General features: G+C 57.4%; 1 protein-coding gene across 1 annotated transcript in view; it reads right to left on the bottom strand.

Moving 5' to 3' along the window:
• Window positions 1-20215, bottom strand: part of LOC137848232 (involucrin-like) — a 43359-nt gene that overhangs the window by 11219 nt on the left and 11925 nt on the right. The window contains exons 9-20 of the mRNA XM_068667227.1: window positions 18844-18963; window positions 17341-17460; window positions 15838-15957; window positions 14335-14454; window positions 12832-12951; window positions 11329-11448; window positions 9826-9945; window positions 6822-6941; window positions 5319-5438; window positions 3816-3935; window positions 2313-2432; window positions 810-929 (exon numbers count right to left, since the gene is read on the bottom strand). Of these exons, the coding sequence (XP_068523328.1) occupies window positions 810-929; window positions 2313-2432; window positions 3816-3935; window positions 5319-5438; window positions 6822-6941; window positions 9826-9945; window positions 11329-11448; window positions 12832-12951; window positions 14335-14454; window positions 15838-15957; window positions 17341-17460; window positions 18844-18963 (1440 nt within the window). The remainder of the gene's footprint in view (window positions 1-809; window positions 930-2312; window positions 2433-3815; window positions 3936-5318; window positions 5439-6821; window positions 6942-9825; window positions 9946-11328; window positions 11449-12831; window positions 12952-14334; window positions 14455-15837; window positions 15958-17340; window positions 17461-18843; window positions 18964-20215) is intronic.

The raw sequence follows: 20215 nt of genomic DNA, 5'->3' as shown, positions 1-20215 counted from the left end.
CCTGCCACGCGGTGTATGCCCAGCGCCTCCAGCTGGTGGCTTGGAAGAGCCGCAGACACGGCTCTGTGGAGCTGCGCTAGCAGCAGAAGCAGCAGCTGCGCCTGCTGCAGTGTTCATGATCTGACCGGCCGCTTGGTAGCAGGTGTTCCGCAGCATATCATGCGTAGTCAAGTGGGCCTGCAGCTGTGAGTCTGGGGAGTGGAAAGGGTTTAGCGATCAGCTTTGGTGGAGGGCGTGTTGGCGCATTTCACGATAACCAGGTGGACTGTTCCTGCTCTTTGCAGGGGATGTGAGAATACGAGTGGCCTGCACATCGTGACTGTGCCTATGGGGCTTGAAGTGCTGTGGCACTGATGTCTCCTGCATGCTTCCGTCAAGGTGCCTTCATTTTTTCTCGGTGCTACAAGTCAGCTGCTTGTCTGCCCCGGTCTTTCAGCAGGGCTGCGTGAGGGGCTAACCTTGCCTTTCATGGCTTAAAGCCACACATAGCACTGAAGATGCCGGGCCAAATTACCTGAGTTTCCACAGCCTCCAAGAGGGTACAGCAACGTAACAACAGGACTCAAAGGCCCAGACGCTGCAGGGGCTCTTCTGATGGGACATGTTCTGAAAAGAGACTGCAAAGCTGCTAGAGCAGAAGACAGTGGAGGACAGCTTGCTCTGCCCATGCACGGTGCCCTGCACGCTCTTGTGCTTGCTCTCTGGGGGCTGCAGCTTCCCTCAGGACACATTGACCTCCTCTGGCGTGGTCTCTCGCACGGGCTGCGCTGCATTAAGAAACGGCTTCTGGTGGCTGGAAGACCTCCTACTCTTTCTCCTCCTCCTGCTCCTCCTCCCGCTCCTCCTTCTCTTCCTCCCGCACCTCCTTCTCCTCCCCTTGTGCCAGCTGGCCCTCCAAAGCTCGAATCCCCTTTGTACAGCCGCTCTGACTGTCACCTTGGCGTTTGCATAGCTGTTTCTCACACTTTTTCTTCCTCACCCCGAAGTGCTGAGCAGCATTTTGCCCTGTTTGGGTGCCTTTTCACGGCAACCTTTCTCCCGAGGCCGCGCCTACTTGGCTGCTAGGCTCTGCCATGCATTGCGGCAGTGCCGCTGGTACCGGCAGTGTCAGCATTGGGCCAAAACTGGCGTTTACTCAGAGGCCACCGGCAGCCCCCGGTGCCAGCACCTGGGCATACAGCCGGTACGGGTCTCTAGAAGTGTATGTACACCTAGATCTGAGCACTTCCCAGTCTGGAAGCAGGCACCCAATCAGAGGGAGGCCTGAGCAGACAACAGGGTTTTAATAAGAAACGCCACTAAGCCAATCAGAGAGCGGTACAAAACCAGGTGGGTTGGGTCCTTTCACAAAATGGCGGCTGCTCACTGTGGAATGCGGACCGAAACAAAATGGTGCCCGCCGCTGCGGGTGGGTGGGAGGCATTGCCTGTCCTGGCCTGTCCCACCTCTGGGAGAGCCACTCAGCAGTTTAGTCCTGCCCTTCACAAAGGGCCCTTTCCCCGCCCTGCCACGCGGTGTATGCCCAGCGCCTCCAGCTGGTGGCTTGGAAGAGCCGCAGACACGGCTCTGTGGAGCTGCGCTAGCAGCAGAAGCAGCAGCTGCGCCTGCTGCAGTGTTCATGATCTGACCGGCCGCTTGGTAGCAGGTGTTCCACAGCATATCATGCGTAGTCAAGTGGGCCTGCAGCTGTGAGTCTGGGGAGTGGAAAGGGTTTAGCGATCAGCTTTGGTGGAGGGCGTGTTGGCGCATTTCACGATAACCAGGTGGACTGTTCCTGCTCTTTGCAGGGGATGTGAGAATACGAGTGGCCTGCACATCGTGACTGTGCCTATGGGGCTTGAAGTGCTGTGGCACTGATGTCTCCTGCATGCTTCCGTCAAGGTGCCTTCATTTTTTCTCGGTGCTACAAGTCAGCTGCTTGTCTGCCCCGGTCTTTCAGCAGGGCTGCGTGAGGGGCTAACCTTGCCTTTCATGGCCTAAAGCCACACATAGCACTGAAGATGCCGGGCCAAATTACCTGAGTTTCCACAGCCTCCAAGAGGGTACAGCAACGTAACAACAGGACTCAAAGGCCCAGACGCTGCAGGGGCTCTTCTGATGGGACATGTTCTGAAAAGAGACTGCAAAGCTGCTAGAGCAGAAGACAGTGGAGGACAGCTTGCTCTGCCCATGCACGGTGCCCTGCACGCTCTTGTGCTTGCTCTCTGGGGGCTGCAGCTTCCCTCAGGACACATTGACCTCCTCTGGCGTGGTCTCTCGCACGGGCTGCGCTGCATTAAGAAACGGCTTCTGGTGGCTGGAAGACCTCCTACTCTTTCTCCTCCTCCTGCTCCTCCTCCCGCTCCTCCTTCTCTTCCTCCTGCACCTCCTTCTCCTCCCCTTGTGCCAGCTGGCCCTCCAAAGCTCGAATCCCCTTTGTACAGCCGCTCTGACTGTCACCTTGGCGTTTGCATAGCTGTTTCTCACACTTTTTCTTCCTCACCCCGAAGTGCTGAGCAGCATTTTGCCCTGTTTGGGTGCCTTTTCACGGCAACCTTTCTCCCGAGGCTGCGCCTACTTGGCTGCTAGGCTCTGCCATGCATTGCGGCAGTGCCGCTGGTACCGGCAGTGTCAGCACTGGGCCAAAACTGGCGTTTACTCAGAGGCCACCGGCAGCCCCCGGTGCCAGCACCTGGGCATACAGCCGGTACGGGTCTCTAGAAGTGTATGTACACCTAGATCTGAGCACTTCCCAGTCTGGAAGCAGGCACCCAATCAGAGGGAGGCCTGAGCAGACAACAGGGTTTTAATAAGAAACGCCACTAAGCCAATCAGAGAGCGGTACAAAACCAGGTGGGTTGGGTCCTTTCACAAAATGGCGGCTGCTCACTGTGGAATGCGGACCGAAACAAAATGGTGCCCGCCGCTGCGGGTGGGTGGGAGGCATTGCCTGTCCTGGCCCGTCCCACCTCCGGGAGAGCCACTCAGCAGTTTAGTCCTGCCCTTCACAAAGGGCCCTTTCCCCGCCCTGCCACGCGGTGTATGCCCAGCGCCTCCAGCTGGTGGCTTGGAAGAGCTGCAGACACGGCTCTGTGGAGCTGCGCTAGCAGCAGAAGCAGCAGCTGCGCCTGCTGCAGTGTTCATGATCTGACCGGCCGCTTGGTAGCAGGTGTTCCACAGCATATCATGCGTAGTCAAGTGGGCCTGCAGCTGTGAGTCTGGGGAGTGGAAAGGGTTTAGCGATCAGCTTTGGTGGAGGGCGTGTTGGCGCATTTCACGATAACCAGGTGGACTGTTCCTGCTCTTTGCAGGGGATGTGAGAATACGAGTGGCCTGCACATCGTGACTGTGCCTATGGGGCTTGAAGTGCTGTGGCACTGATGTCTCCTGCATGCTTCCGTCAAGGTGCCTTCATTATTTCTCGATGCTACAAGTCAGCTGCTTGTCTGCCCCGGTCTTTCAGCAGGGCTGCGTGAGGGGCTAACCTTGCCTTTCATGGCTTAAAGCCACACATAGCACTGAAGATGCCGGGCCAAATTACCTGAGTTTCCACAGCCTCCAAGAGGGTACAGCAACGTAACAACAGGACTCAAAGGCCCAGACGCTGCAGGGGCTCTTCTGATGGGACATGTTCTGAAAAGAGACTGCAAAGCTGCTAGAGCAGAAGACAGTGGAGGACAGCTTGCTCTGCCCATGCACGGTGCCCTGCACGCTCTTGTGCTTGCTCTCTGGGGGCTGCAGCTTCCCTCAGGACACATTGACCTCCTCTGGCGTGGTCTCTCGCACGGGCTGCGCTGCATTAAGAAACGGCTTCTGGTGGCTGGAAGACCTCCTACTCTTTCTCCTCCTCCTGCTCCTCCTCCCGCTCCTCCTTCTCTTCCTCCTGCACCTCCTTCTCCTCCCCTTGTGCCAGCTGGCCCTCCAAAGCTCGAATCCCCTTTGTACAGCCGCTCTGACTGTCACCTTGGCGTTTGCATAGCTGTTTCTCACACTTTTTCTTCCTCACCCCGAAGTGCTGAGCAGCATTTTGCCCTGTTTGGGTGCCTTTTCACGACAACCTTTCTCCCGAGGCCGCGCCTACTTGGCTGCTAGGCTCTGCCATGCATTGCGGCAGTGCCGCTGGTACCGGCAGTGTCAGCATTGGGCCAAAACTGGCGTTTACTCAGAGGCCACCGGCAGCCCCCGGTGCCAGCACCTGGGCATACAGCCGGTACGGGTCTCTAGAAGTGTATGTACACCTAGATCTGAGCACTTCCCAGTCTGGAAGCAGGCACCCAATCAGAGGGAGGCCTGAGCAGACAACAGGGTTTTAATAAGAAACGCCACTAAGCCAATCAGAGAGCGGTACAAAACCAGGTGGGTTGGGTCCTTTCACAAAATGGCGGCTGCTCACTGTGGAATGCGGACCGAAACAAAATGGTGCCCGCCGCTGCGGGTGGGTGGGAGGCATTGCCTGTCCTGGCCCGTCCCACCTCCGGGAGAGCCACTCAGCAGTTTAGTCCTGCCCTTCACAAAGGGCCCTTTCCCCGCCCTGCCACGCGGTGTATGCCCAGCGCCTCCAGCTGGTGGCTTGGAAGAGCCGCAGACACGGCTCTGTGGAGCTGCGCTAGCAGCAGAAGCAGCAGCTGCGCCTGCTGCAGTGTTCATGATCTGACCGGCCGCTTGGTAGCAGGTGTTCCACAGCATATCATGCGTAGTCAAGTGGGCCTGCAGCTGTGAGTCTGGGGAGTGGAAAGGGTTTAGCGATCAGCTTTGGTGGAGGGCGTGTTGGCGCATTTCACGATAACCAGGTGGACTGTTCCTGCTCTTTGCAGGGGATGTGAGAATACGAGTGGCCTGCACATCGTGACTGTGCCTATGGGGCTTGAAGTGCTGTGGCACTGATGTCTCCTGCATGCTTCCGTCAAGGTGCCTTCATTATTTCTCGATGCTACAAGTCAGCTGCTTGTCTGCCCCGGTCTTTCAGCAGGGCTGCGTGAGGGGCTAACCTTGCCTTTCATGGCTTAAAGCCACACATAGCACTGAAGATGCCGGGCCAAATTACCTGAGTTTCCACAGCCTCCAAGAGGGTACAGCAACGTAACAACAGGACTCAAAGGCCCAGACGCTGCAGGGGCTCTTCTGATGGGACATGTTCTGAAAAGAGACTGCAAAGCTGCTAGAGCAGAAGACAGTGGAGGACAGCTTGCTCTGCCCATGCACGGTGCCCTGCACGCTCTTGTGCTTGCTCTCTGGGGGCTGCAGCTTCCCTCAGGACACATTGACCTCCTCTGGCGTGGTCTCTCGCACGGGCTGCGCTGCATTAAGAAACGGCTTCTGGTGGCTGGAAGACCTCCTACTCTTTCTCCTCCTCCTGCTCCTCCTCCCGCTCCTCCTTCTCTTCCTCCTGCACCTCCTTCTCCTCCCCTTGTGCCAGCTGGCCCTCCAAAGCTCGAATCCCCTTTGTACAGCCGCTCTGACTGTCACCTTGGCGTTTGCATAGCTGTTTCTCACACTTTTTCTTCCTCACCCCGAAGTGCTGAGCAGCATTTTGCCCTGTTTGGGTGCCTTTTCACGACAACCTTTCTCCCGAGGCCGCGCCTACTTGGCTGCTAGGCTCTGCCATGCATTGCGGCAGTGCCGCTGGTACCGGCAGTGTCAGCACTGGGCCAAAACTGGCTTTTACTCAGAGGCCAACGGCAGCCCCCGGTGCCAGCACCTGGGCATACAGCCGGTACGGGTCTCTAGAAGTGTATGTACACCTAGATCTGAGCACTTCCCAGTCTGGAAGCAGGCACCCAATCAGAGGGAGGCCTGAGCAGACAACAGGGTTTTAATAAGAAACGCCACTAAGCCAATCAGAGAGCGGTACAAAACCAGGTGGGTTGGGTCCTTTCACAAAATGGCGGCTGCTCACTGTGGAATGCGGACCGAAACAAAATGGTGCCCGCCGCTGCGGGTGGGTGGGAGGCATTGCCTGTCCTGGCCCGTCCCACCTCCGGGAGAGCCACTCAGCAGTTTAGTCCTGCCCTTCACAAAGGGCCCTTTCCCCGCCCTGCCACGCGGTGTATGCCCAGCGCCTCCAGCTGGTGGCTTGGAAGAGCTGCAGACACGGCTCTGTGGAGCTGCGCTAGCAGCAGAAGCAGCAGCTGCGCCTGCTGCAGTGTTCATGATCTGACCGGCCGCTTGGTAGCAGGTGTTCCACAGCATATCATGCGTAGTCAAGTGGGCCTGCAGCTGTGAGTCTGGGGAGTGGAAAGGGTTTAGCGATCAGCTTTGGTGGAGGGCGTGTTGGCGCATTTCACGATAACCAGGTGGACTGTTCCTGCTCTTTGCAGGGGATGTGAGAATACGAGTGGCCTGCACATCGTGACTGTGCCTATGGGGCTTGAAGTGCTGTGGCACTGATGTCTCCTGCATGCTTCCGTCAAGGTGCCTTCATTTTTTCTCGATGCTACAAGTCAGCTGCTTGTCTGCCCCGGTCTTTCAGCAGGGCTGCGTGAGGGGCTAACCTTGCCTTTCATGGCTTAAAGCCACACATAGCACTGAAGATGCCGGGCCAAGTTACCTGAGTTTCCACAGCCTCCAAGAGGGTACAGCAACGTAACAACAGGACTCAAAGGCCCAGACGCTGCAGGGGCTCTTCTGATGGGACATGTTCTGAAAAGAGACTGCAAAGCTGCTAGAGCAGAAGACAGTGGAGGACAGCTTGCTCTGCCCATGCACGGTGCCCTGCACGCTCTTGTGCTTGCTCTCTGGGGGCTGCAGCTTCCCTCAGGACACATTGACCTCCTCTGGCGTGGTCTCTCGCATGGGCTGCGCTGCATTAAGAAACGGCTTCTGGTGGCTGGAAGACCTCCTACTCTTTCTCCTCCTCCTGCTCCTCCTCCCGCTCCTCCTTCTCTTCCTCCTGCACCTCCTTCTCCTCCCCTTGTGCCAGCTGGCCCTCCAAAGCTCGAATCCCCTTTGTACAGCCGCTCTGACTGTCACCTTGGCGTTTGCATAGCTGTTTCTCACACTTTTTCTTCCTCGCCCCGAAGTGCTGAGCAGCATTTTGCCCTGTTTGGGTGCCTTTTCACGACAACCTTTCTCCCGAGGCCGCGCCTACTTGGCTGCTAGGCTCTGCCATGCATTGCGGCAGTGCCGCTGGTACCGGCAGTGTCAGCACTGGGCCAAAACTGGCTTTTACTCAGAGGCCAACGGCAGCCCCCGGTGCCAGCACCTGGGCATACAGCCGGTACGGGTCTCTAGAAGTGTATGTACACCTAGATCTGAGCACTTCCCAGTCTGGAAGCAGGCACCCAATCAGAGGGAGGCCTGAGCAGACAACAGGGTTTTAATAAGAAACGCCACTAAGCCAATCAGAGAGCGGTACAAAACCAGGTGGGTTGGGTCCTTTCACAAAATGGCGGCTGCTCACTGTGGAATGCGGACCGAAACAAAATGGTGCCCGCCGCTGCGGGTGGGTGGGAGGCATTGCCTGTCCTGGCCCGTCCCACCTCCGGGAGAGCCACTCAGCAGTTTAGTCCTGCCCTTCACAAAGGGCCCTTTCCCCGCCCTGCCACGCGGTGTATGCCCAGCGCCTCCAGCTGGTGGCTTGGAAGAGCTGCAGACACGGCTCTGTGGAGCTGCGCTAGCAGCAGAAGCAGCAGCTGCGCCTGCTGCAGTGTTCATGATCTGACCGGCCGCTTGGTAGCAGGTGTTCCACAGCATATCATGCGTAGTCAAGTGGGCCTGCAGCTGTGAGTCTGGGGAGTGGAAAGGGTTTAGCGATCAGCTTTGGTGGAGGGCGTGTTGGCGCATTTCACGATAACCAGGTGGACTGTTCCTGCTCTTTGCAGGGGATGTGAGAATACGAGTGGCCTGCACATCGTGACTGTGCCTATGGGGCTTGAAGTGCTGTGGCACTGATGTCTCCTGCATGCTTCCGTCAAGGTGCCTTCATTTTTTCTCGATGCTACAAGTCAGCTGCTTGTCTGCCCCGGTCTTTCAGCAGGGCTGCGTGAGGGGCTAACCTTGCCTTTCATGGCTTAAAGCCACACATAGCACTGAAGATGCCGGGCCAAGTTACCTGAGTTTCCACAGCCTCCAAGAGGGTACAGCAACGTAACAACAGGACTCAAAGGCCCAGACGCTGCAGGGGCTCTTCTGATGGGACATGTTCTGAAAAGAGACTGCAAAGCTGCTAGAGCAGAAGACAGTGGAGGACAGCTTGCTCTGCCCATGCACGGTGCCCTGCACGCTCTTGTGCTTGCTCTCTGGGGGCTGCAGCTTCCCTCAGGACACATTGACCTCCTCTGGCGTGGTCTCTCGCACGGGCTGCGCTGCATTAAGAAATGGCTTCTGGTGGCTGGAAGACCTCCTACTCTTTCTCCTCCTCCTACTCCTCCTCCCGCTCCTCCTTCTCTTCCTCCTGCACCTCCTTCTCCTCCCCTTGTGCCAGCTGGCCCTCCAAAGCTCGAATCCCCTTTGTACAGCCGCTCTGACTGTCACCTTGGCGTTTGCATAGCTGTTTCTCACACTTTTTCTTCCTCACCCCGAAGTGCTGAGCAGCATTTTGCCCTGTTTGGGTGCCTTTTCACGACAACCTTTCTCCCGAGGCCGCGCCTACTTGGCTGCTAGGCTCTGCCATGCATTGCGGCAGTGCCGCTGGTACCGGCAGTGTCAGCACTGGGCCAAAACTGGCTTTTACTCAGGCCAACGGCAGCCCCCGGTGCCAGCACCTGGGCATACAGCCGGTACGGGTCTCTAGAAGTGTATGTACACCTAGATCTGAGCACTTCCCAGTCTGGAAGCAGGCACCCAATCAGAGGGAGGCCTGAGCAGACAACAGGGTTTTAATAAGAAACGCCACTAAGCCAATCAGAGAGCGGTACAAAACCAGGTGGGTTGGGTCCTTTCACAAAATGGCGGCTGCTCACTGTGGAATGCGGACCGAAACAAAATGGTGCCCGCCGCTGCGGGTGGGTGGGAGGCATTGCCTGTCCTGGCCCGTCCCACCTCCGGGAGAGCCACTCAGCAGTTTAGTCCTGCCCTTCACAAAGGGCCCTTTCCCCGCCCTGCCACGCGGTGTATGCCCAGCGCCTCCAGCTGGTGGCTTGGAAGAGCTGCAGACACGGCTCTGTGGAGCTGCGCTAGCAGCAGAAGCAGCAGCTGCGCCTGCTGCAGTGTTCATGATCTGACCGGCCGCTTGGTAGCAGGTGTTCCACAGCATATCATGCGTAGTCAAGTGGGCCTGCAGCTGTGAGTCTGGGGAGTGGAAAGGGTTTAGCGATCAGCTTTGGTGGAGGGCGTGTTGGCGCATTTCACGATAACCAGGTGGACTGTTCCTGCTCTTTGCAGGGGATGTGAGAATACGAGTGGCCTGCACATTGTGACTGTGCCTATGGGGCTTGAAGTGCTGTGGCACTGATGTCTCCTGCATGCTTCCGTCAAGGTGCCTTCATTATTTCTCGATGCTACAAGTCAGCTGCTTGTCTGCCCCGGTCTTTCAGCAGGGCTGCGTGAGGGGCTAACCTTGCCTTTCATGGCCTAAAGCCACACATAGCACTGAAGATGCCAGGCCAAATTACCTGAGTTTCCACAGCCTCCAAGAGGGTACAGCAACGTAACAACAGGACTCAAAGGCCCAGACGCTGCAGGGGCTCTTCTGATGGGACATGTTCTGAAAAGAGACTGCAAAGCTGCTAGAGCAGAAGACAGTGGAGGACAGCTTGCTCTGCCCATGCACGGTGCCCTGCACGCTCTTGTGCTTGCTCTCTGGGGGCTGCAGCTTCCCTCAGGACACATTGACCTCCTCTGGCGTGGTCTCTCGCACGGGCTGCGCTGCATTAAGAAACGGCTTCTGGTGGCTGGAAGACCTCCTACTCTTTCTCCTCCTCCTGCACCTCCTCCCGCTCCTCCTTCTCTTCCTCCTGCACCTCCTTCTCCTCCCCTTGTGCCAGCTGGCCCTCCAAAGCTCGAATCCCCTTTGTACAGCCGCTCTGACTGTCACCTTGGCGTTTGCATAGCTGTTTCTCACACTTTTTCTTCCTCACCCCGAAGTGCTGAGCAGCATTTTGCCCTGTTTGGGTGCCTTTTCACGACAACCTTTCTCCCGAGGCCGCGCCTACTTGGCTGCTAGGCTCTGCCATGCATTGCGGCAGTGCCGCTGGTACCGGCAGTGTCAGCACTGGGCCAAAACTGGCTTTTACTCAGAGGCCAACGGCAGCCCCCGGTGCCAGCACCTGGGCATACAGCCGGTACGGGTCTCTAGAAGTGTATGTACACCTAGATCTGAGCACTTCCCAGTCTGGAAGCAGGCACCCAATCAGAGGGAGGCCTGAGCAGACAACAGGGTTTTAATAAGAAACGCCACTAAGCCAATCAGAGAGCGGTACAAAACCAGGTGGGTTGGGTCCTTTCACAAAATGGCGGCTGCTCACTGTGGAATGCGGACCGAAACAAAATGGTGCCCGCCGCTGCGGGTGGGTGGGAGGCATTGCCTGTCCTGGCCCGTCCCACCTCCGGGAGAGCCACTCAGCAGTTTAGTCCTGCCCTTCACAAAGGGCCCTTTCCCCGCCCTGCCACGCGGTGTATGCCCAGCGCCTCCAGCTGGTGGCTTGGAAGAGCTGCAGACACGGCTCTGTGGAGCTGCGCTAGCAGCAGAAGCAGCAGCTGCGCCTGCTGCAGTGTTCATGATCTGACCGGCCGCTTGGTAGCAGGTGTTCCACAGCATATCATGCGTAGTCAAGTGGGCCTGCAGCTGTGAGTCTGGGGAGTGGAAAGGGTTTAGCGATCAGCTTTGGTGGAGGGCGTGTTGGCGCATTTCACGATAACCAGGTGGACTGTTCCTGCTCTTTGCAGGGGATGTGAGAATACGAGTGGCCTGCACATCGTGACTGTGCCTATGGGGCTTGAAGTGCTGTGGCACTGATGTCTCCTGCATGCTTCCGTCAAGGTGCCTTCATTATTTCTCGATGCTACAAGTCAGCTGCTTGTCTGCCCCGGTCTTTCAGCAGGGCTGCGTGAGGGGCTAACCTTGCCTTTCATGGCTTAAAGCCACACATAGCACTGAAGATGCCGGGCCAAATTACCTGAGTTTCCACAGCCTCCAAGAGGGTACAGCAACGTAACAACAGGACTCAAAGGCCCAGACGCTGCAGGGGCTCTTCTGATGGGACATGTTCTGAAAAGAGACTGCAAAGCTGCTAGAGCAGAAGACAGTGGAGGACAGCTTGCTCTGCCCATGCACGGTGCCCTGCACGCTCTTGTGCTTGCTCTCTGGGGGCTGCAGCTTCCCTCAGGACACATTGACCTCCTCTGGCGTGGTCTCTCGCACGGGCTGCGCTGCATTAAGAAACGGCTTCTGGTGGCTGGAAGACCTCCTACTCTTTCTCCTCCTCCTGCTCCTCCTCCCGCTCCTCCTTCTCTTCCTCCCGCACCTCCTTCTCCTCCCCTTGTGCCAGCTGGCCCTCCAAAGCTCGAATCCCCTTTGTACAGCCGCTCTGACTGTCACCTTGGCGTTTGCATAGCTGTTTCTCACACTTTTTCTTCCTCACCCCGAAGTGCTGAGCAGCATTTTGCCCTGTTTGGGTGCCTTTTCACGACAACCTTTCTCCCGAGGCCGCGCCTACTTGGCTGCTAGGCTCTGCCATGCATTGCGGCAGTGCCGCTGGTACCGGCAGTGTCAGCACTGGGCCAAAACTGGCTTTTACTCAGAGGCCAACGGCAGCCCCCGGTGCCAGCACCTGGGCATACAGCCGGTACGGGTCTCTAGAAGTGTATGTACACCTAGATCTGAGCACTTCCCAGTCTGGAAGCAGGCACCCAATCAGAGGGAGGCCTGAGCAGACAACAGGGTTTTAATAAGAAACGCCACTAAGCCAATCAGAGAGCGGTACAAAACCAGGTGGGTTGGGTCCTTTCACAAAATGGCGGCTGCTCACTGTGGAATGCGGACCGAAACAAAATGGTGCCCGCCGCTGCGGGTGGGTGGGAGGCATTGCCTGTCCTGGCCCGTCCCACCTCCGGGAGAGCCACTCAGCAGTTTAGTCCTGCCCTTCACAAAGGGCCCTTTCCCCGCCCTGCCACGCGGTGTATGCCCAGCGCCTCCAGCTGGTGGCTTGGAAGAGCTGCAGACACGGCTCTGTGGAGCTGCGCTAGCAGCAGAAGCAGCAGCTGCGCCTGCTGCAGTGTTCATGATCTGACCGGCCGCTTGGTAGCAGGTGTTCCACAGCATATCATGCGTAGTCAAGTGGGCCTGCAGCTGTGAGTCTGGGGAGTGGAAAGGGTTTAGCGATCAGCTTTGGTGGAGGGCGTGTTGGCGCATTTCACGATAACCAGGTGGACTGTTCCTGCTCTTTGCAGGGGATGTGAGAATACGAGTGGCCTGCACATCGTGACTGTGCCTATGGGGCTTGAAGTGCTGTGGCACTGATGTCTCCTGCATGCTTCCGTCAAGGTGCCTTCATTATTTCTCGATGCTACAAGTCAGCTGCTTGTCTGCCCCGGTCTTTCAGCAGGGCTGCGTGAGGGGCTAACCTTGCCTTTCATGGCTTAAAGCCACACATAGCACTGAAGATGCCGGGCCAAATTACCTGAGTTTCCACAGCCTCCAAGAGGGTACAGCAACGTAACAACAGGACTCAAAGGCCCAGACGCTGCAGGGGCTCTTCTGATGGGACATGTTCTGAAAAGAGACTGCAAAGCTGCTAGAGCAGAAGACAGTGGAGGACAGCTTGCTCTGCCCATGCACGGTGCCCTGCACGCTCTTGTGCTTGCTCTCTGGGGGCTGCAGCTTCCCTCAGGACACATTGACCTCCTCTGGCGTGGTCTCTCGCACGGGCTGCGCTGCATTAAGAAACGGCTTCTGGTGGCTGGAAGACCTCCTACTCTTTCTCCTCCTCCTGCTCCTCCTCCCGCTCCTCCTTCTCTTCCTCCTGCACCTCCTTCTCCTCCCCTTGTGCCAGCTGGCCCTCCAAAGCTCGAATCCCCTTTGTACAGCCGCTCTGACTGTCACCTTGGCGTTTGCATAGCTGTTTCTCACACTTTTTCTTCCTCGCCCCGAAGTGCTGAGCAGCATTTTGCCCTGTTTGGGTGCCTTTTCACGACAACCTTTCTCCCGAGGCCGCGCCTACTTGGCTGCTAGGCTCTGCCATGCATTGCGGCAGTGCCGCTGGTACCGGCAGTGTCAGCACTGGGCCAAAACTGGCTTTTACTCAGAGGCCAACGGCAGCCCCCGGTGCCAGCACCTGGGCATACAGCCGGTACGGGTCTCTAGAAGTGTATGTACACCTAGATCTGAGCACTTCCCAGTCTGGAAGCAGGCACCCAATCAGAGGGAGGCCTGAGCAGACAACAGGGTTTTAATAAGAAACGCCACTAAGCCAATCAGAGAGCGGTACAAAACCAGGTGGGTTGGGTCCTTTCACAAAATGGCGGCTGCTCACTGTGGAATGCGGACCGAAACAAAATGGTGCCCGCCGCTGCGGGTGGGTGGGAGGCATTGCCTGTCCTGGCCCGTCCCACCTCCGGGAGAGCCACTCAGCAGTTTAGTCCTGCCCTTCACAAAGGGCCCTTTCCCCGCCCTGCCACGCGGTGTATGCCCAGCGCCTCCAGCTGGTGGCTTGGAAGAGCTGCAGACACGGCTCTGTGGAGCTGCGCTAGCAGCAGAAGCAGCAGCTGCGCCTGCTGCAGTGTTCATGATCTGACCGGCCGCTTGGTAGCAGGTGTTCCACAGCATATCATGCGTAGTCAAGTGGGCCTGCAGCTGTGAGTCTGGGGAGTGGAAAGGGTTTAGCGATCAGCTTTGGTGGAGGGCGTGTTGGCGCATTTCACGATAACCAGGTGGACTGTTCCTGCTCTTTGCAGGGGATGTGAGAATACGAGTGGCCTGCACATTGTGACTGTGCCTATGGGGCTTGAAGTGCTGTGGCACTGATGTCTCCTGCATGCTTCCGTCAAGGTGCCTTCATTTTTTCTCGATGCTACAAGTCAGCTGCTTGTCTGCCCCGGTCTTTCAGCAGGGCTGCGTGAGGGGCTAACCTTGCCTTTCATGGCTTAAAGCCACACATAGCACTGAAGATGCCGGGCCAAGTTACCTGAGTTTCCACAGCCTCCAAGAGGGTACAGCAACGTAACAACAGGACTCAAAGGCCCAGACGCTGCAGGGGCTCTTCTGATGGGACATGTTCTGAAAAGAGACTGCAAAGCTGCTAGAGCAGAAGACAGTGGAGGACAGCTTGCTCTGCCCATGCACGGTGCCCTGCACGCTCTTGTGCTTGCTCTCTGGGGGCTGCAGCTTCCCTCAGGACACATTGACCTCCTCTGGCGTGGTCTCTCGCACGGGCTGCGCTGCATTAAGAAACGGCTTCTGGTGGCTGGAAGACCTCCTACTCTTTCTCCTCCTCCTGCTCCTCCTCCCGCTCCTCCTTCTCTTCCTCCTGCACCTCCTTCTCCTCCCCTTGTGCCAGCTGGCCCTCCAAAGCTCGAATCCCCTTTGTACAGCCGCTCTGACTGTCACCTTGGCGTTTGCATAGCTGTTTCTCACACTTTTTCTTCCTCGCCCCGAAGTGCTGAGCAGCATTTTGCCCTGTTTGGGTGCCTTTTCACGACAACCTTTCTCCCGAGGCCGCGCCTACTTGGCTGCTAGGCTCTGCCATGCATTGCGGCAGTGCCGCTGGTACCGGCAGTGTCAGCACTGGGCCAAAACTGGCTTTTACTCAGAGGCCAACGGCAGCCCCCGGTGCCAGCACCTGGGCATACAGCCGGTACGGGTCTCTAGAAGTGTATGTACACCTAGATCTGAGCACTTCCCAGTCTGGAAGCAGGCACCCAATCAGAGGGAGGCCTGAGCAGACAACAGGGTTTTAATAAGAAACGCCACTAAGCCAATCAGAGAGCGGTACAAAACCAGGTGGGTTGGGTCCTTTCACAAAATGGCGGCTGCTCACTGTGGAATGCGGACCGAAACAAAATGGTGCCCGCCGCTGCGGGTGGGTGGGAGGCATTGCCTGTCCTGGCCCGTCCCACCTCCGGGAGAGCCACTCAGCAGTTTAGTCCTGCCCTTCACAAAGGGCCCTTTCCCCGCCCTGCCACGCGGTGTATGCCCAGCGCCTCCAGCTGGTGGCTTGGAAGAGCTGCAGACACGGCTCTGTGGAGCTGCGCTAGCAGCAGAAGCAGCAGCTGCGCCTGCTGCAGTGTTCATGATCTGACCGGCCGCTTGGTAGCAGGTGTTCCACAGCATATCATGCGTAGTCAAGTGGGCCTGCAGCTGTGAGTCTGGGGAGTGGAAAGGGTTTAGCGATCAGCTTTGGTGGAGGGCGTGTTGGCGCATTTCACGATAACCAGGTGGACTGTTCCTGCTCTTTGCAGGGGATGTGAGAATACGAGTGGCCTGCACATCGTGACTGTGCCTATGGGGCTTGAAGTGCTGTGGCACTGATGTCTCCTGCATGCTTCCGTCAAGGTGCCTTCATTTTTTCTCGATGCTACAAGTCAGCTGCTTGTCTGCCCCGGTCTTTCAGCAGGGCTGCGTGAGGGGCTAACCTTGCCTTTCATGGCTTAAAGCCACACATAGCACTGAAGATGCCGGGCCAAATTACCTGAGTTTCCACAGCCTCCAAGAGGGTACAGCAACGTAACAACAGGACTCAAAGGCCCAGACGCTGCAGGGGCTCTTCTGATGGGACATGTTCTGAAAAGAGACTGCAAAGCTGCTAGAGCAGAAGACAGTGGAGGACAGCTTGCTCTGCCCATGCACGGTGCCCTGCACGCTCTTGTGCTTGCTCTCTGGGGGCTGCAGCTTCCCTCAGGACACATTGACCTCCTCTGGCGTGGTCTCTCGCACGGGCTGCGCTGCATTAAGAAACGGCTTCTGGTGGCTGGAAGACCTCCTACTCTTTCTCCTCCTCCTGCTCCTCCTCCCGCTCCTCCTTCTCTTCCTCCTGCACCTCCTTCTCCTCCCCTTGTGCCAGCTGGCCCTCCAAAGCTCGAATCCCCTTTGTACAGCCGCTCTGACTGTCACCTTGGCGTTTGCATAGCTGTTTCTCACACTTTTTCTTCCTCACCCCGAAGTGCTGAGCAGTATTTTGCCCTGTTTGGGTGCCTTTTCACGACAACCTTTCTCCCGAGGCCGCGCCTACTTGGCTGCTAGGCTCTGCCATGCATTGCGGCAGTGCCGCTGGTACCGGCAGTGTCAGCACTGGGCCAAAACTGGCGTTTACTCAGAGGCCAACGGCAGCCCCCGGTGCCAGCACCTGGGCATACAGCTGGTACGGGTCTCTAGAAGTGTATGTACACCTAGATCTGAGCACTTCCCAGTCTGGAAGCAGGCACCCAATCAGAGGGAGGCCTGAGCAGACAACAGGGTTTTAATAAGAAACGCCACTAAGCCAATCAGAGAGCGGTACAAAACCAGGTGGGTTGGGTCCTTTCACAAAATGGCGGCTGCTCACTGTGGAATGCGGACCGAAACAAAATGGTGCCCGCCGCTGCAGGTGGGTGGGAGGCATTGCCTGTCCTGGCCCGTCCCACCTCCGGGAGAGCCACTCAGCAGTTTAGTCCTGCCCTTCACAAAGGGCCCTTTCCCCGCCCTGCCACGCGGTGTATGCCCAGCGCCTCCAGCTGGTGGCTTGGAAGAGCTGCAGACACGGCTCTGTGGAGCTGCGCTAGCAGCAGAAGCAGCAGCTGCGCCTGCTGCAGTGTTCATGATCTGACCGGCCGCTTGGTAGCAGGTGTTCCACAGCATATCATGCGTAGTCAAGTGGGCCTGCAGCTGTGGGTCTGGGGAGTGGAAAGGGTTTAGCGATCAGCTTTGGTGGAGGGCGTGTTGGCGCATTTCACGATAACCAGGTGGACTGTTCCTGCTCTTTGCAGGGGATGTGAGAATACGAGTGGCCTGCACATCGTGACTGTGCCTATGGGGCTTGAAGTGCTGTGGCACTGATGTCTCCTGCATGCTTCCGTCAATGTGCCTTCATTTTTTCTCGATGCTACAAGTCAGCTGCTTGTCTGCCCCGGTCTTTCAGCAGGGCTGCGTGAGGGGCTAACCTTGCCTTTCATGGCTTAAAGCCACACATAGCACTGAAGATGCCGGGCCAAGTTACCTGAGTTTCCACAGCCTCCAAGAGGGTACAGCAACGTAACAACAGGACTCAAAGGCCCAGACGCTGCAGGGGCTCTTCTGATGGGACATGTTCTGAAAAGAGACTGCAAAGCTGCTAGAGCAGAAGACAGTGGAGGACAGCTTGCTCTGCCCATGCACGGTGCCCTGCACGCTCTTGTGCTTGCTCTCTGGGGGCTGCAGCTTCCCTCAGGACACATTGACCTCCTCTGGCGTGGTCTCTCGCACGGGCTGCGCTGCATTAAGAAACGGCTTCTGGTGGCTGGAAGACCTCCTACTCTTTCTCCTCCTCCTGCTCCTCCTCCCGCTCCTCCTTCTCTTCCTCCTGCACCTCCTTCTCCTCCCCTTGTGCCAGCTGGCCCTCCAAAGCTCGAATCCCCTTTGTACAGCCGCTCTGACTGTCACCTTGGCGTTTGCATAGCTGTTTCTCACACTTTTTCTTCCTCGCCCCGAAGTGCTGAGCAGCATTTTGCCCTGTTTGGGTGCCTTTTCACGACAACCTTTCTCCCGAGGCCGCGCCTACTTGGCTGCTAGGCTCTGCCATGCATTGCGGCAGTGCCGCTGGTACCGGCAGTGTCAGCACTGGGCCAAAACTGGCTTTTACTCAGAGGCCAACGGCAGCCCCCGGTGCCAGCACCTGGACATACAGCCGGTACGGGTCTCTAGAAGTGTATGTACACCTAGATCTGAGCACTTCCCAGTCTGGAAGCAGGCACCCAATCAGAGGGAGGCCTGAGCAGACAACAGGGTTTTAATAAGAAACGCCACTAAGCCAATCAGAGAGCGGTACAAAACCAGGTGGGTTGGGTCCTTTCACAAAATGGCGGCTGCTCACTGTGGAATGCGGACCGAAACAAAATGGTGCCCGCCGCTGCGGGTGGGTGGGAGGCATTGCCTGTCCTGGCCCGTCCCACCTCCGGGAGAGCCACTCAGCAGTTTAGTCCTGCCCTTCACAAAGGGCCCTTTCCCCGCCCTGCCACGCGGTGTATGCCCAGCGCCTCCAGCTGGTGGCTTGGAAGAGCTGCAGACACGGCTCTGTGGAGCTGCGCTAGCAGCAGAAGCAGCAGCTGCGCCTGCTGCAGTGTTCATGATCTGACCGGCCGCTTGGTAGCAGGTGTTCCACAGCATATCATGCGTAGTCAAGTGGGCCTGCAGCTGTGAGTCTGGGGAGTGGAAAGGGTTTAGCGATCAGCTTTGGTGGAGGGCGTGTTGGCGCATTTCACGATAACCAGGTGGACTGTTCCTGCTCTTTGCAGGGGATGTGAGAATACGAGTGGCCTGCACATCGTGACTGTGCCTATGGGGCTTGAAGTGCTGTGGCACTGATGTCTCCTGCATGCTTCCGTCAAGGTGCCTTCATTATTTCTCGATGCTACAAGTCAGCTGCTTGTCTGCCCCGGTCTTTCAGCAGGGCTGCGTGAGGGGCTAACCTTGCCTTTCATGGCTTAAAGCCACACATAGCACTGAAGATGCCGGGCCAAATTACCTGAGTTTCCACAGCCTCCAAGAGGGTACAGCAACGTAACAACAGGACTCAAAGGCCCAGACGCTGCAGGGGCTCTTCTGATGGGACATGTTCTGAAAAGAGACTGCAAAGCTGCTAGAGCAGAAGACAGTGGAGGACAGCTTGCTCTGCCCATGCACGGTGCCCTGCACGCTCTTGTGCTTGCTCTCTGGGGGCTGCAGCTTCCCTCAGGACACATTGACCTCCTCTGGCGTGGTCTCTCGCACGGGCTGCGCTGCATTAAGAAACGGCTTCTGGTGGCTGGAAGACCTCCTACTCTTTCTCCTCCTCCTGCTCCTCCTCCCGCTCCTCCTTCTCTTCCTCCTGCACCTCCTTCTCCTCCCCTTGTGCCAGCTGGCCCTCCAAAGCTCGAATCCCCTTTGTACAGCCGCTCTGACTGTCACCTTGGCGTTTGCATAGCTGTTTCTCACACTTTTTCTTCCTCACCCCGAAGTGCTGAGCAGCATTTTGCCCTGTTTGGGTGCCTTTTCACGACAACCTTTCTCCCGAGGCCGCGCCTACTTGGCTGCTAGGCTCTGCCATGCATTGCGGCAGTGCCGCTGGTACCGGCAGTGTCAGCACTGGGCCAAAACTGGCTTTTACTCAGAGGCCAACGGCAGCCCCCGGTGCCAGCACCTGGGCATACAGCCGGTACGGGTCTCTAGAAGTGTATGTACACCTAGATCTGAGCACTTCCCAGTCTGGAAGCAGGCACCCAATCAGAGGGAGGCCTGAGCAGACAACAGGGTTTTAATAAGAAACGCCACTAAGCCAATCAGAGAGCGGTACAAAACCAGGTGGGTTGGGTCCTTTCACAAAATGGCGGCTGCTCACTGTGGAATGCGGACCGAAACAAAATGGTGCCCGCCGCTGCGGGTGGGTGGGAGGCATTGCCTGTCCTGGCCCGTCCCACCTCCGGGAGAGCCACTCAGCAGTTTAGTCCTGCCCTTCACAAAGGGCCCTTTCCCCGCCCTGCCACGCGGTGTATGCCCAGCGCCTCCAGCTGGTGGCTTGGAAGAGCTGCAGACACGGCTCTGTGGAGCTGCGCTAGCAGCAGAAGCAGCAGCTGCGCCTGCTGCAGTGTTCATGATCTGACCAGCCGCTTGGTAGCAGGTGTTCCACAGCATATCATGCGTAGTCAAGTGGGCCTGCAGCTGTGAGTCTGGGGAGTGGAAAGGGTTTAGCGATCAGCTTTGGTGGAGGGCGTGTTGGCGCATTTCACGATAACCAGGTGGACTGTTCCTGCTCTTTGCAGGGGATGTGAGAATACGAGTGGCCTGCACATCGTGACTGTGCCTATGGGGCTTGAAGTGCTGTGGCACTGATGTCTCCTGCATGCTTCCGTCAAGGTGCCTTCATTTTTTCTCGATGCTACAAGTCAGCTGCTTGTCTGCCCCGGTCTTTCAGCAGGGCTGCGTGAGGGGCTAACCTTGCCTTTCATGGCTTAAAGCCACACATAGCACTGAAGATGCCGGGCCAAGTTACCTGAGTTTCCACAGCCTCCAAGAGGGTACAGCAACGTAACAACAGGACTCAAAGGCCCAGACGCTGCAGGGGCTCTTCTGATGGGACATGTTCTGAAAAGAGACTGCAAAGCTGCTAGAGCAGAAGACAGTGGAGGACAGCTTGCTCTGCCCATGCACGGTGCC

The sequence above is a fragment of the Anas acuta genome, chromosome Z (genome assembly GCF_963932015.1).
Source record: "Anas acuta chromosome Z, bAnaAcu1.1, whole genome shotgun sequence".
In the NCBI taxonomy this organism is placed as follows: Eukaryota; Metazoa; Chordata; class Aves; order Anseriformes; family Anatidae; genus Anas; species Anas acuta.
Note: the sequence above shows the minus strand (reverse complement) of the source record. Positions and strands in the feature narration are given on the sequence as shown.